Raw genomic sequence first — 15,005 nt, forward strand, 5'->3', positions numbered from 1 at the left:
CTTCTTTGAGTCGCCATCTTCTTCATGATTTGAAGCTTGCCCTGACTCTTCACCCTTCCAAGATTTCGATTTGGAGGATTTTCCTTTGTGATTCCAATTTCTCTTACTGAAATTTCCACGAGCATACATGGCTTGCTCACCATCTCTCTCAGAATCCCTCAGATTCAACCTCATCTCATGTGCTTCAAGTGATCCTTGCAACTCATCAATCTTGATGCTTTCAAGATCCTTCGATTCCTCTATGGTAGTAACAATATGATCAAACTTTCTAGAACACCATTAACACACTTCAATCATCAAGTATTAATGCTAGGGTTTAGCATTAATCACAGTCAATGAGAAAGAGAGAGAAATTACACTAAACAGAAATTAATAGAATTGAATGCAAGAGAGAATGATTCTGAAATTGAGTGCCCTTTTAATGAGTGTTACAAGAGGGTTACATTTCAAAACATGATTATTATCTATTATTACATAGCTACCCCGGAATTACACTATTTATTTCCAATACTCCCTACTAATTCAGAACAGTAGCTATAGACACTATACTCACTCAGCTTCCTGCACAACACACTAAACCTTTCAGCTCTCTCTCTCTCAGAGGTTTAACAAATCAGCAAGCTGTTCTTCAATGGGACAATGGACAAGCTCCAAGTTTTTCGTCACTTTGTCCCTTAAGAAATCGTGTCTCTATACTCAGATTCTTGCACAACACACTAAACCTTTCAGCTCGATGCTGTCCACGGCCACAAGGGCTTTCCTCTTCCTCTCTGCCACCTCACACTCCCACGATACACCGCCACCACCACCAAAACGCGCCTCAGGGGCGTCGTTTTCGACATGTACCGTGCTGTCCTCGGTGACGATGAGTATCGCCGCATCAAAGCCCAGAGCCCCTCCGGTATCGACAACTTGTCTCATATCGACCGATGGCTTCAACACCAACAGCAACAGGCCTATGACACCATCGCTGATTTCAAGCGCCAAGCTCTTCTTCATCTCCAAATCATGCCTGGTATACTATGTCTATACCCTTCCTTCCCCACCATTTTCATTGTTGTTTCGTTCTCTTCTCTTGTTCATGCGGTGCTCATTTCGATTCTCGTACTGCACTGCAGGTGCTGCTGACCTTTGTCGCCTTCGGGGATTGATTACACGCAATGTCAAGTCTGCTGTTGATATATTTCATGAACGATTTGGGGTTTGTAGTTTATCATGCTTTGCTTTCTGCAAATGTAAAACATGCTTTCTGTAATTATGACATATAGTTTGATTATTGTCACAATTTGGCAGTGAGTGTGGCATAACAGCTTATGTTGTCAAGTTTCATTGTTAACTGTTCCATTTCATTTTATTTAGGGCGTGTTTTGTAAACAACTTAATTAAGGGCTTGAGTTATGACTATAAGTGATTATCGCACGAACACTTATTCATAAGCTAGCTTGAAAAACATATTGGAATAAGCTAAGAATAAGTTTAGCATACGCTCTTTTTCATTAGTTAATCGAACAACTTATGAAAATAAGCTCAAAACAGTTTATAGGTAGATCATAAGCTATTTTCAAGATAAGCTCAAATAAGCTCTTCCAAAGAGGGCCTTAATCCTATCCTATCTCCAACAAAAGTGAGTAAATAAATGGAGAACAAATTTGCAAAGTGAAGAATAGGTTGAGACTGTGGCATCAATCTGGACATTCTACCTTTTGGATGCAGACCAAAGATCACTTTTTCGAACTTATTTAGTGCATTTTCTAGTAGGTAAGCTCCAATAAGCCCACATCCAAAGGGATTAATTATTCTAAAAGGTTCATATTTCTAATTCTGATAGAGGCATAGTAAACTGAACATACACACTTCTCTTTCCATATCCCCCTGTTCTTTTTCATATTCAATGGCTCTTGGCATGATGAAGGAAATTAGTTTATTTCTTCTTTCTTTTTAAGTGTTAAACTCCTTCATTATATAATATATATTATTTGACTTTTTCATTGCTGCAGATTACATTTTCTCCGGCGTTAAGCAGGGAATTTCGTCCTTACAAACCTGATCCAGCTCCACAGTTGCATATTTGTTCTCTTTGGGAAGTTCAGCCAAATGAAGTGATAATGATCGGGGATAGCCTTAAAGATGACGTGAGTGATTCTTTTCCTGATAATGTGATTGATTCTGTGCATTTCATGTTTATGACTACTGGGACACTATTAGCGTTGTAACTTTGCCATTTCAAGTGCATCAGTTCTTACTATTATCTTTATATGGAAATAATGCTTGTGGTGTTCTTCTAGTATCTCTTTTCACCTCTGTTTACAAACTCAAGGTTCTAGACTAGACAAAACTTTAAAATTTGATACCTACTAAACCATTGTACTCAATGCGGGTGGCGGCAAGCAAAAAATCTGCCATAGAAATATGGCAGATAACGTGGATTATGACAAGCCAGTGAGCATAAAAAAACCTGGATAGTACAGTAAAAAAAAAAAGAACTAGTAACTTAATGTCATGAATGAATATCTGAACCGAGATAAAACCATCAAATATAACACAATCATAGATAGAACACCATAAGTTTCATAAATTGAATAGAAAGTAAAAAACCATCAAGTTCATGTTTCAACTAACATTATAACAATAAAAGATAGAAAACAAGAAAATACAAAGTAGAAATCTAAATGTCTCCTCTTCCACCCTGACATAGTCAACTTCGTTGCCATCCTGAGGTCTATCTCTCTTCCTCTGTCTTTCCTGATCCTCAAAGTTGTCTTCAAAATCTGGTTCTTCATCATCTTCACTTCTCCTTCCGTTTGGCGGTTGAAGATGCACCTGGACCTTTCTTAGAAACCACTCAAGGACTGGTTTCTTTTCATAGTTTTCCGCATAGTATATGTTCTAGGCTCTCCAATTGTTTGTAATCTGCTGCTCTATTTGTCCTATCCTTTAGAGTGCATCAAATGCAATCATATACTCTGCAACTTTTAGGGTAAGGTTACACTAACCCTCTATGGTACATCAACTTCATTTTCTTACACATAACCCCAAAACTATGGTAAAAAGTGTATCCTTGTATTTTCTGTCAGTGGCAATTTGCACGAGAAGCAGAATAGTAATGATTTTATTTTTGAGAAACATGTTAAGTTTAAGTGTCATGGTTTTTCATGTGCTGATTTTCATGTTAAGATTTGTTTTCTAAATGGTTAATGATGCCACAGGGAGGGGATCCGAACCTAGCAGAAGTTAACACCGTTCCTCAACCAGGAACAACAGATGAAGCAGCTTCTAAGGCTGATGATGATGGCTCATCAGTGGTTTATGTCCACAGTGATGCAACCTATTGTAAGAAATTGAATAAAGGCTGCGCTGCTGGAATTATACGGATAGCAGAGGAAACTTTCTGTTTGGATTCTACATTAAATTAGGAGAAAACGAATTCATACATGGGGTGGAAGCTCAAAAGCAGAGGCGATTGCCGCACGCCAAACCTAATTGCAATGCATGGAGTGGTGGAAAGAAAAAAAGAAAGGAAATTCATGTGCTGGTTTAGAAGTGAAGGCCTATACAGATTCTAAGAATTTTATGGAAGTGCTTAATGGGAGTCCAAAGGTTGTTAACAAATCACCAAGGGTTCACAGATTAAGAAGATCCGTGCAAAAGCAAAGGAATTTAAAAGCTACGAGATTACGCGTGTTTCAAGAGGTGAAAATGAGAGTGCGGATGCCTTGGCAGATTGGGGCTTCGAGCAAAATGTAAAAGAAGGAAAATGTGTTCCTTGGAAGTTCTCACCAGATGATCGGATAGGGAAAATACTAGAAAAGGAGAAAAGTCTTGAACTGTTCAAAAAAGGTTAGTGTTGAACTGTCAATGCAACACTAACCTGTTAGTACAAGAATCTGAAACAAAGCAGCATTTAAAGTTTAAACAACACTAACCTGTTTTATTGTAACTGTCCTAACTATCTACTATAGCTATTATAACTGTCCTAACTATCCACTGACAGTTATTATCATATTAGCATTTGAATTATTACTTACAACAAAATTATCTTAAATTTTCTCTCAGAATTGTTTTCCATATTTCTTTGTATTATCATGAATAGCTTTTGCATTTAATTAGAAATGGGAGTCCAGTAACAGAGAAGATGGTATGAGAGAATGATTGTTCTTATTCAATTGAAATCAGAATGAATTACACAACCTTATATAGAAGGTTTACTAATACTAACAGAATCCAAATGCACAAACTCAAGTCAACTAACGCAGTCCATAACCAAAGCTATTTGTGACAAACAGCTTACCTGGTCTATTCTTTTGCTCCTTTGCAGTAAGGACTCATACATTTTCCAACACCAATATGTTAAATGATACAAATCATGGTACACATTGAATCTGTTAAAAACATATTAGAAAGTTATTCTAGATTTGCTAAATGAAATTGCAAATTATAATAGGGAGAAAGGCTGAAATAGAGAAATACTTTTTTTAAACATCAAACGAGCCTCACAATACACTGATAAAACCAACAAACATTTTTTACTGCCATGCTCAAAAGGAGGTTAAGTTTTCTTCACCTTAGTAATTGGAGATGAATAAGTCATAATCTTCCTAGAGTAAAGGTATCCCATCAAAAGGTCTCATTCCAATCTTCTGAAATTTTGCAGCATTTCTGGCGAAGTCCATCCAATAACAATGAAATAAGTACGACTGGACGAACCATGCACTTGATAAGCTACGATCTTAAGAAGAAAGCTTCCAGAAGGACCTATATAGACAAAAGGTGACAGCCGAAGCTGTATATTTTCCTAATAGATAGAAGAACAAGATGTCACTGTGCCGAACAATATAGAGGGATCCATAACGTATTAAGCTGAATAACGTGTTTACAAAGTCCAAATTACACAAACAATTATGAACAATGACAACATGCTTGGTATCGTCCACAAATATTTAATAATAGCTAAAGCAAGTATTGATTTCAATATAATACTATTAATACATAATCGTTGATAATAAATTGGTACCATATAAAGATTGAAGACACTTATAGAAATTAATCAGGAATTGTCATTCGAAAACCACAAATTTAAACAGAATCATTATTCAACTTTCAAGTATATTCAGGGCCTCGAGTATTTATTTATGGCAAAACATTTAATCAAAGGTTAAATAACAGTTCTTTCAGGAATTGAACCCGGAGGTTCAAGATTTAACTGTCAAGCCTAAAGATTATGTGTACTCATACTTAGTATTGCGTATATTTCTAGGTTGCCTACGACTTTTAACTGAATAATTTTGTAGTATTGAAAACCTTATCAGATACTTACGAAAATTGATAGATGATACCTCGGTGTGGAGTAGTCGGAGCAAATCTGATGATGGATCTCTGCCGTCCAGAGTCAGTAATAAGGAGAGTCGAGCGGCATGAGATAGAGAAATATCATCAGTAACCATGAAGATTTTTTAACATGTAACAACAAATAATCATAAATCTGGAGTAGTAATTGCCTCAGCATCAATAATAAGCAGCTGAATTGCAAATGGCGTAGATGGTTCACCACCGCTATAGTCCTCTTCTGCAACTTCTCCGACCGCCTCACCGTCTCAGATCCCACCTGAATGAACTAGCAACTGATGAGAAACAACACAACCAAAGGTTTATAAATAAACATCTACCTGCAACTGGAGCCACAGAGCATGGAAAGCTAGAAGCCATCAAGATATTGATTGTATCAAATCAAACAACCTGTAAAGCAGAATCCAAAGCAAGATTTCTGAGCTAGGGTGTGGCTAAAAAGGGTGAATGCAGCTGGTTCCATGGATTTGAAATTTACACACAAATACAGAAAGAATCCAGAACAGATGATCTTTGAGGCACCTATCAAGCCTAATCCATCGATAATCCAGATGATTGATGCGAAGGCCTAGCGGTTCTACGCCATAGGCGAACCAGAGCAAAGGGGAAGATGCACACACAACATCATCAGTGAGAGGTGTTCCAGCTTGCAGCTGGATAGCTGGATCAGGGCTATGGTATCAGGCCTTGAAGAATAGGGGTTCTGGACAACAAAATGCTCTTGATGAACTGTAAACTAAAAATCCTAACGAACAGTAAATGCAAAACTCTATTAGTAAGTTATAGATTAGCATTTGAATTATTACTTACAACAAAAGTATCTTAAATTTTCTCTCATAACTGCTTTCGGCTTTCCATATTTCTTGGTATTATCATGGCTTTTGCATTTGATTAGAACTGGGAGTCCAGTATTACTATAAATAAGGTTTGGAAGCTTTTTATTTTTTATCATACCATAAAAAATGTAGTTACAATACAAACTCTTTCTCTTTCCCCCCTCCCCCCCCCCCCCCTTATCTGAACACCCTATAAAGAATACATGCTGATGCACCTGGAATGTTGCTTCATTATGTACAATGTCCCAGGCCACCGGATGACTGATGTATTCTTGTAATGGCATTGCAATTTGAAAAATCTTCCATGTCATAAGGATCATTGTTCTCAATGATATTTATTTCCCTACTATACATGCATCTCTCTGTCCACTAAGTCGTATGTCAATCATACACATATCACATGGAAATACAGACAAACATTTAAACAGTAAAGGTCAATTAGGAGAACCAGTACTTGGTAACATATTAGCCAATAGAAAGGCAATATGAAGTAAAGAATTCACTTTTTTTGCAACATCTTTTACTAATATTCTCATCTTCAACGACAAATCAAGGGCTAATAATATTCTCATAGAAAGCAAAGTTATGAGGTTGAACCAGAGAAAGTAAATGGAGAAACTTTGAGATGAAACTGGTTTTCATTCAATAAATCAATTCTGTTACAAGGTGAGCTTATACAGAGTCTATTCGCACACTATGCCTGAGAAAACAGCTCACACGACAGCTCAGCAGAAACTGTTACAACCTCCAACTAACACCCTAACAGTGAGTTAACAAGCTAACTAACCTCTAACTGACTTTCTTATTTTAGAAGCTAACTACTTACTAGTTATCAGATACATAAATAGCTTTACAGCCCCCTCAAGCTGAGCCTGATATATATTGATCATGTTCAGCTTGGCCACAAGATAATGGAAGTGTGTAGAAGGGACTTAGTAAAGAGATCTTCTGTTTGATCCTGGCTTGTCGGTGGTAATAATAACACCAAACCATTGAGTTTTCTCCCTCACTATATGACAGTCAATATCCAAATTCTTGGTTCTTTCATGAAACACGACGTTAGCAGCAATATGAATTAAGAAGTGCACTCTTGTTGTCACAATAAAGGACTGATTTCTTAGAACAGTGAATCTGCAAATCATGTACCAACTAAGAGAGCCATTGCAGCTCACAAGTAGCACTTGCCAGTGCCCTACTGTGACTTGCTTCTTTGCACGCCAGCTCACAAGGGATTTGCCTAAAAAGAAGCAATAGCCACCGATCGATTTTCTAGTATCTTTGCATCCACCACAGTCAGCATATGAAAATCCGATAAGCTGAACAGTTGAATCACGAGGAAAGAAAATCCCTTTTCTGGACTCCCTTTTAAGTACTTCAAGACCCGTTGAGCTGCTTGATAATGAGTTGTAGTTGGGCAAGATATGTACTGACTTAATTGCTGAACAGGAAATTGTATAACTAGCCTAGTGTTTGTCAAGTACAACAGCTTCCCAATCAATCGTCTATACTGAGCTGCATCATGATATGAGAGTTGTTGTCTTCTTGAGTTAATCTTACACTCGAATCACTAGGTGTAGAAGCAGGTTTGCTGCCAAGAACCCCTGCCTCAAACTTTGATACTGTATCATACAAGTATCTCCATTAAAAATCAATTTTCCATGAACTTGTGATGCCAATTTAGTGACTGAGACTAAAGTGAAGCTAAATTTAGGAATGTACAAAACATCTTTCAGGAAAATAAACTCAGTTAATTGTAGGGTTCCTGAGAAAATGACAGTAGCAATATTGCCATTAGGCAACTTGACTCCAATAGGTTTAATGGCTTTTTGCTTAGTCAACCAAGATAAACAACCACATATATGATCAGTTGCTCCTGTGTCTAGGACTCTAGAATCCATGACCCTAGTGAAGTGTGTGAAGAGGTAGGAGAAATACAAAGAATACCGTCTTTGTTGTCTGAATGAGAAGAATGCTTCCTCTCAACAATGACCTGATTGATTAACCTTTGGTTCTGGCTGAGACTGTAACCTTGTTTGCTGAAGTTGCTCCTAAGAGCCAGAAATTCCTCTGCAGTAAAAGTCTCAGAGGGTGTGTTTGATTGCAGTTTTTAGTTTTCTGTTTTCAAAACTGTTTTTGAAAACTATTTTTTCAAGAAGAAAACTGTTTAAATAAGGTGTTTTCAAACAGTTGAAAAATGTTAATTTGAAAACTAAAACAGAAATTGAAAACATCTTTTAGCTGTTCTTGTTTTTTAGTTTTAAGAATTGAAAATGAGAACTTTTTTCAAAAACAGTTTTTGAAACAAGTAATCAAAAAGAGCAATCAAACCCTTAAAGTTTGTTATGCTTTAAATGCAAACAGAAAACAGTTTTCAAAAAGAGCAATCAAACACTTAAAAGTTCTATAAAAAACTCTGTAACAGTGAGTGAATTTTGCTTAAATGCATATAAGTCTTGTTGCAATTCTGCAACACGAACCAGATCTCCATGACAGAATCGTTCCACAATACTCTATGTGTTGTGAGCTTGTTATGCTTTAGATGCAAACAGAAAACAAGGAGAATGTGGAAATCTGTCATAATAATAATTTGGTTGAGGGAAAATAATATAAAGGCAGCTAAGAATACAGAATAGTACATCATTTTCAGTTTTTAATTCCAATTTTCAGCTTCAATTAAAAAAAAAACCTTTTTTTTGTATTAGCATTTGAACCTTGAACTGAAATGAAGACATTGGCTTTGATATCTAGAAAGAATTTCACGATACTTGAGATGCTGATTCCTTTTGGGTCTGGAACACAAGAAACACAACAGGATTAAAATTGAGAATAATTGAGAAGGGCAGTGGGTGATGATGGGAAGCAAATATATTGAAGACAGTGTTTTTTGGATGAGGGGAGTGGAATTGGAGGGATTTGAAGCATGTGATGCTTGACATAGTGATTCCTTTTGGATCTAATCTGGAAGAGCAACACCACAGGATTATAAAATGAATCAAGTAAAATAAAGATTGAGAAACTTAAACAAGTATTGTTATTCTGACTGAAGATATGATTATTCCTTTTGGATCTGATCTGAAAAGAACAGCAACAAGTTTTGTTATTCTGTTGGATCTGAAGCAGAAAGACATATGATAATTGAAAGGTAAATAGAATAGATAATTGAAAGACATACACAATTATACCGAAAGAAAGACATACATGAATATGGATAGACGGCTGCCGGAGAAAATGAACAAGTAACAAGGGCCGGCTGGGAGAAACAGGGGAGGGGAGCTTGTTGGTAGTTGTACCTTAATTTAACCGTTTCAATTTTCACGTGTAACTAGTGCATGTATCTATATCATCCTATCCTATGATTTTTTTATAGGCGGTTGTTGGTAAATTAATTTTCCTAAAATTCAAAATTAAAAAATAGTTCTCCTCAAGGTTCTAACTACATACCTTTTAACCCTTCATCCCACCAATACTTATGCTATCATTCGGGGATCTTTCATCATAGCTCTTACCGCTTAAGTTATCCTTCGGGATGATATATCATCAATCAATATCATCAATATTAATATCAATATCATCAATCAATCAATCAATATCAATATTAATAAATATATATATATATATTAGAAAAGAAGAACTTTTCTAAGGCTGATTTGATGACATGTCACTCCCACAGGCCAAGTTAATGGTGTGTCGCTCCCAGATTAGTTCTCACTTGATTTTTGACACGTGTCAAAGCTAGGCTCTTCCTCCTTGCCCCTACTTGCCACATATGTCATGATTTCTCCTTTCACCTAAACCTAAACTCTTCCCCTCTTTCAATTGAGCGGCTCCTCTCCCACAACGAACCTGACCGAGAAGCACCCCTCTTACAATTTAGCGGCTCCTCTCCCACAACGAATAAGACACAGTTTAGAGATTCAGGTTGTGAGAATTGTCAATTCTTTAAGATGGAAGAAGATCATGAGCGGATTGCGGATTGCACTACCCCCAATTTCAATGGGTGGGATTGTTTATTTGTATTGTCATCAAATTGAAACCCCTTTTTAGAATTTCTCCATTCTCATTTTGTTGTTAATTTTTTTTCTACAGGATTATTTCAATCATGGATCCAAGTCGGAGTTGGGCTGCGCGTTGGTTGCGAATTGGTATTTTTCTTTTATCTTCTGTTAGTTGTGCTAATTGTAATTGTCCTTTGCCTTGGCTGTTGCTAATAAGGAATCAAACAAATGGGGTTTAGAGGGATATATTGTTTCAATTTGTATTTTGAATTACTCATTTGCTATGCTGTTTTCCCTTCTATTCTAGAGGTTTTTACCCTTCTCAATTATACACGTTTTATTCAACTTTAATTACGCAAAAGTTGAAGAAACTCAAGTGCCACTTCGCTTAGACCTTCAAGTAAGTTAAAGACAAAACATTGTTCCCTTCTCTGAATCATTCACAGTGCTTTTTTTTGAACCATGTTTTTCTGATTTGTGTTTTAGCTTCAGTTCTTCAAGGTTTCTTTGATGCAGTCACTCTTCTGTTGAGGTATATTTGGATGGTGCTTTTCAATCTAAATTTTTAAAATTGATGCTCTTTTACTCATCATGTTTCTGTGATGTATATTATGTTTTTGTACCATTTACAGGAACAATGTCAACAAAAGAGAGGCACTTGAGAACTTGGACCTCATTCTTTTATGCCCTGATGAGATTGTCGTTCAGCCTCTACCCGTGCTTGGGAACTCAGAACCTCCTTGAAAATTGTGAGTGGCAGCTCTGTTCCTTTCATAGTTTTAGGTGTTTATTATGTTATTGTTATGATCTTAATTCTTAAATGCTTCTTTTGTATCTTTTTTATTTATTGCACAGAGCTCAATGCACTGTGTTTTGCTAGTTTTTCCATGATTCTCTCTTCCTTTCTTTCTAATTCTTTGAGCTGACTACAGGAAATACTTACAAGCTTCCTTTGCTGTTTGCAGGTTGCACGACAAGAAGAAGAAGAAGAAGCACGAGCATGGACATGACCATGACAGTAGCAGCAGCAGAGACAGAGATTATGTCATGTGTTTATGCTTTCTTAAAATTTAACCATATAATCATTATGTGACATTTTATTGCTGATTAATAAAAATGGTAATATATTACTTGCATTTTCTAATGTGTTGATTGTTTCTCATGCTACCTGCAGGTTCAGCAGTGCTGCATAAACTGTGGAGTATGCATGGGCAAGTACTTTTATGCTACATGCAAATTCTTTGATGATGATGTAAGTTCTCTCGCGAGATAGAAATTGAGTTATGTTTCCTTCTTCGTGGATGTTTGAAAATTCTCTTACAATTGATTTCGAAGTCAAAATCAATTATGATTTATGAGAGTGGCATATTTTGGAATATTCGTCAATCATCCCATTATCCTATATGTTCGCTGTCAAGAGTCAGTGCATTCCGTAGGTGTCCATGAATGGTTCTTATCATTCTTCTATAAATCTTTCTACATAATCTCTGTATTTGTATTCTTAATGATATCACCTTTACATTTTTCTACAGTTTCTTCTTTATAAAATGAATTACTTATATGATATCTCTGTCATGAAGCTATGCATAATTTCTATATTCCATCATAGTCAAATTTTTGTTATTATATACGTGCTCCTAGGATTTTGTGGCTTACCTGCACCTACATGAATATGCATAGGCGGCTGCCGGAGAAAATGAACAAGTAACAAGGGCCGGCTGGGAGAAACAGGGGAGGGGAGCTTGTTGGTAATTGTACCTTAATTTAACCGTTTCAATTTTCACGTGTAACCAGTGCATGTATCTATATCATCCTATGATTATACTTCCTCTCTATTCCTATATATAACTCACAAATAACTAATTCTCTTAATTTAAGAGAATTAGTTATTTGTAATAAATTTGTAAAGAAAATGATTTACTTCCGTAGATTACCCTTATTTAGTTTGCTATGATTTTCTCTCCAAGTTAATACTTCTAAAGTTTATCATCTCTTTTACATTAAATATGAGGGTGACCTTGGAAAAAATTGTTTAATGATTCCTAGATATTAGAAAGTGGCTTATATTTTGTAACAATTTTTTTCAAAAAAAATGACTTATAATAGGGAACGGAGAGAGTATATATAATGTTTTTAATAGGCGGTTGTTAGTAAAATAATTCTCCTAGAATTCAAAAAAAAAAATTAGTTCTCCTCAAGGTTCTAACTATGGACCTTTAACCCTTCATCCCATTAATACTTATGCTATCATTCAGGGATCTTTCACCATAGCTCTTACCACTTGAGCTATCATTCGGGATGATATATATATATATATATATATATATATATATATATATATATATATATATATATAGCAGTTATATGTAGCATAACCGGGAAATATTAATTTATTAGTTTTGAATTTTTTTGAAAAAATCAAAGTGGTTGTTTCTTAGACATGGGCAATATTAGTTTATTAGTTTTGAAGATTGCATCTAAATATAATAGTTTTTATATCTTGATTTTCTTTTATTGTTAATCTCTATATTTAACCCTTTTCAAACATCACAAAATTATACTCAATGATTAGTTTTTATTAAGATATAGTAGTATATCAATTTGGGCCTGTTGATAATGGGGATTCAATATGTGGCATGAGCTAAGTTTTTTGATTACATGTCTAAATATTACTCATGCTAAATAATGTTATTAATGTAAGGCTATAAGTTGATTTAAACAATTTTTACACAATAAATATATTATATATGTTTCATTTAAATAGCACAAAATATGTGAATGAATCAAATGTGTCTCTATGAGTTATACCTATAGACTATAACATCACCTGAATTTTGGGATTTCTTTAACATACATAAGTAAAAATTTGTGTACACTTGCATAAGTACCTTTTTACCTAAGATAGGGGGTTTCCAGATAATTAGGATTTTATAAGAAATTCAAAAATACCTATTTATTAGTTAATGATTAGGATACTAGTTATTGATTAAATAACATTAATTAAGGTAAGTGGATCTGGTAAATAAGTCATGGTAAAAACTTAATGAATTAAACCCCTACCCGATCCAAGCCCTTTTCAACCCGGAATCAAACCTTCCTCAACATTTTCCCCTTTTGTTTACTTCTCAGTGGATCCAGTTTAGGGTTCTTGATCGAGTCTCTCTCAATTTCTTCTCCTCTCCTCTGGTTATCCGTTTTCCCCCGCCCGTGTCCCCTGCTATTGCCTACTGGCTACTATCATACCTTCTGCTCGTTGGTGGCTAGGTTTTGTAGGTGGGTGTTGTTCTTTGTTTTCCTGTCCTGGTTGGTGAATGGATCTTGAAGGTGGGTTTTGTGCTCGTGGTGGGCCTCATCCCTGTGCTCGTTGGTAAGGTTTACTCGTTTGGTTTCCTTTGGGTTATCGTGGTAGATGGTGTTAAACCGCAGCAGCCACATGTCTCATGGAACGCAGGAGTCTTGTTCCAACCCTCATTCTTCTGAACTACCATTTCAGGTACTCATGTGCTAAAATTTCATGTGTGAAAGTGTTTAAATGTATATAATTTTAATATTTGATTAGTTGAGAAGTTTGTACTGAAGTCATCTCTGTTATGTTTCCATAACTGTTGCAGGAGGAAAATCTAGTTAGAATGATTAGTGAATGTGATGAGCAGCAGCAAGATGTGTCTTGTGGGGATGACGCACTGCAAGATCAAGTGCCTGTTTAGCAAGAGCAAGTGCCTGTTCAGCAAGAGTAAGTGCCTGTTCAGCAAGGGGGAAAAGGTTCTATTGATGAAGAGGAAGGGTCTGATGATGATTCAGATGAAGGGTCTGATGATGATTCAGATGAAGGTTCTGGTGAAGATTCAGATGAAGGGTCTGGTGATAAAGAAGAAGAGTCTGGTGATGATGAAGATATTGGTGATGAGCAGCCACTTTGCGATACAATTCCAATTCTAATCAATGGTATGGAGGATAGGGCTGAGCAGAATTATCCAGCCCGACCCAAACCCGAAAAAACCGACCAAAAAATAAGCAATGGGTCGAGTTGGGTCGGATAGACGGGTAAGACAAAATGGAAAGACAGTCTCATACGGGTGATAATGGTCAGGTGCGGGTTAGGAATTTAAAATCCACTTGTACCCGAACCCGACCGCATATCAGTGTTGTGTGTTTAAATTAAAACTACTTTTTAGCCTTGCAGCAGTCTGCACTCTGCAATTTGCGCAGAGAGGCATTTGCTTTCTATTTTTTTAATAGCTAAAAAGTAAAAGTAGCCATTAGTTAATGCATTTGTTTGTAAAGAAGTGATTGCATGTCTTAATCAAAGAAAAAGCTTCTGGTCCATCACCGTTTCACATGACATGTTTTCTTTTTGTCATACTAGGCTACTAGCCTTTCACGTAAAAAAAAGAGGTTTGAGAAATAAATCAAATACTTTCATGAGTTATCAGTTCATCACTTTATCTTCTTCATATCAATTTTCTGGTCCTTCTCTTGCTCTCCTTCTCCCACCACACTGCCACAGTGCCACTTCAGTCCAGCACCATTCTCCTCCTTCTCCCCCTTCCTCTTCTCTTCCTGTCCGCACCTATTATGCTCTCCGCAACTCTATTTTCTCCCTTGCTTCATCTAGGGAACACCATTGTTAATCATCTTTGAACAAAAAAACCATGCAAGATGAGAGCTTTACCATCTCTAATGGTGGTGGCACTGCAACGACGACCGCCGCTACCTTGTCTTAGTCATGGAACATAGCCTCTCCACCAAGCTCTAAAATACCCGTTCTAACCGACCCGCACAACCCGCTCATCGATTCAACCCGCACCCGACATATCCGAGGCTTCCATGG

At 36.4% G+C, this 15,005-nt stretch overlaps 1 protein-coding gene and 1 long non-coding RNA gene across 3 annotated transcripts; one reads left to right on the plus strand and one right to left on the minus strand.

Annotated features, from left to right (window-relative positions):
* The first annotated feature begins 127 nt into the window (after positions 1-127).
* Positions 128-3,413, plus strand: LOC130719568 (haloacid dehalogenase-like hydrolase domain-containing protein At2g33255). Its single transcript, XM_057570187.1, has 5 exons — positions 128-244; positions 730-1,015; positions 1,119-1,201; positions 1,998-2,132; positions 3,207-3,413. The coding sequence occupies exons 1-5, from the start codon at positions 128-130 to the stop codon at positions 3,411-3,413; spliced, it is 828 nt and encodes a 275-aa protein (XP_057426170.1).
* A 55-nt stretch (positions 3,414-3,468) lies between these two features.
* On the minus strand, positions 3,469-9,520 carry LOC130716633 (uncharacterized). Of its 2 annotated transcripts, none has more exons than XR_009012105.1 (3): positions 5,334-9,520; positions 4,562-4,792; positions 3,469-4,379 (listed from the first exon to the last, which is right to left on the minus strand). It is a non-coding gene; the product is annotated as an uncharacterized LOC130716633 (long non-coding RNA). The 2 variants fall into 2 exon arrangements; XR_009012106.1 differs by having other exon boundaries at positions 5,315-9,520.
* Positions 9,521-15,005: the final 5,485 nt, after the last annotated feature.

The sequence above is a fragment of the Lotus japonicus genome, chromosome 5 (genome assembly GCF_012489685.1).
Source record: "Lotus japonicus ecotype B-129 chromosome 5, LjGifu_v1.2".
NCBI classification, from domain to species: Eukaryota; Viridiplantae; Streptophyta; class Magnoliopsida; order Fabales; family Fabaceae; genus Lotus; species Lotus japonicus.

What these genes read in the sequence shown, in the direction of transcription:
- LOC130719568 (XM_057570187.1), top strand. Translation starts at nt 128, where the DNA reads ATGGCTTGCTCACCATCTCTCTCAGAATCCCTCAGATTCAACCTCATC. An exon ending in GATCCTTCGATTCCTCTATG is followed by an intron (nt 245 to 729) that starts GTAGTAACAATA and finishes TAAACCTTTCAG; the next exon opens with CTCGATGCTGTCCACGGCCA. An exon ending in TCATCTCCAAATCATGCCTG is followed by an intron (nt 1,016 to 1,118) that starts GTATACTATGTC and finishes ACTGCACTGCAG; the next exon opens with GTGCTGCTGACCTTTGTCGC.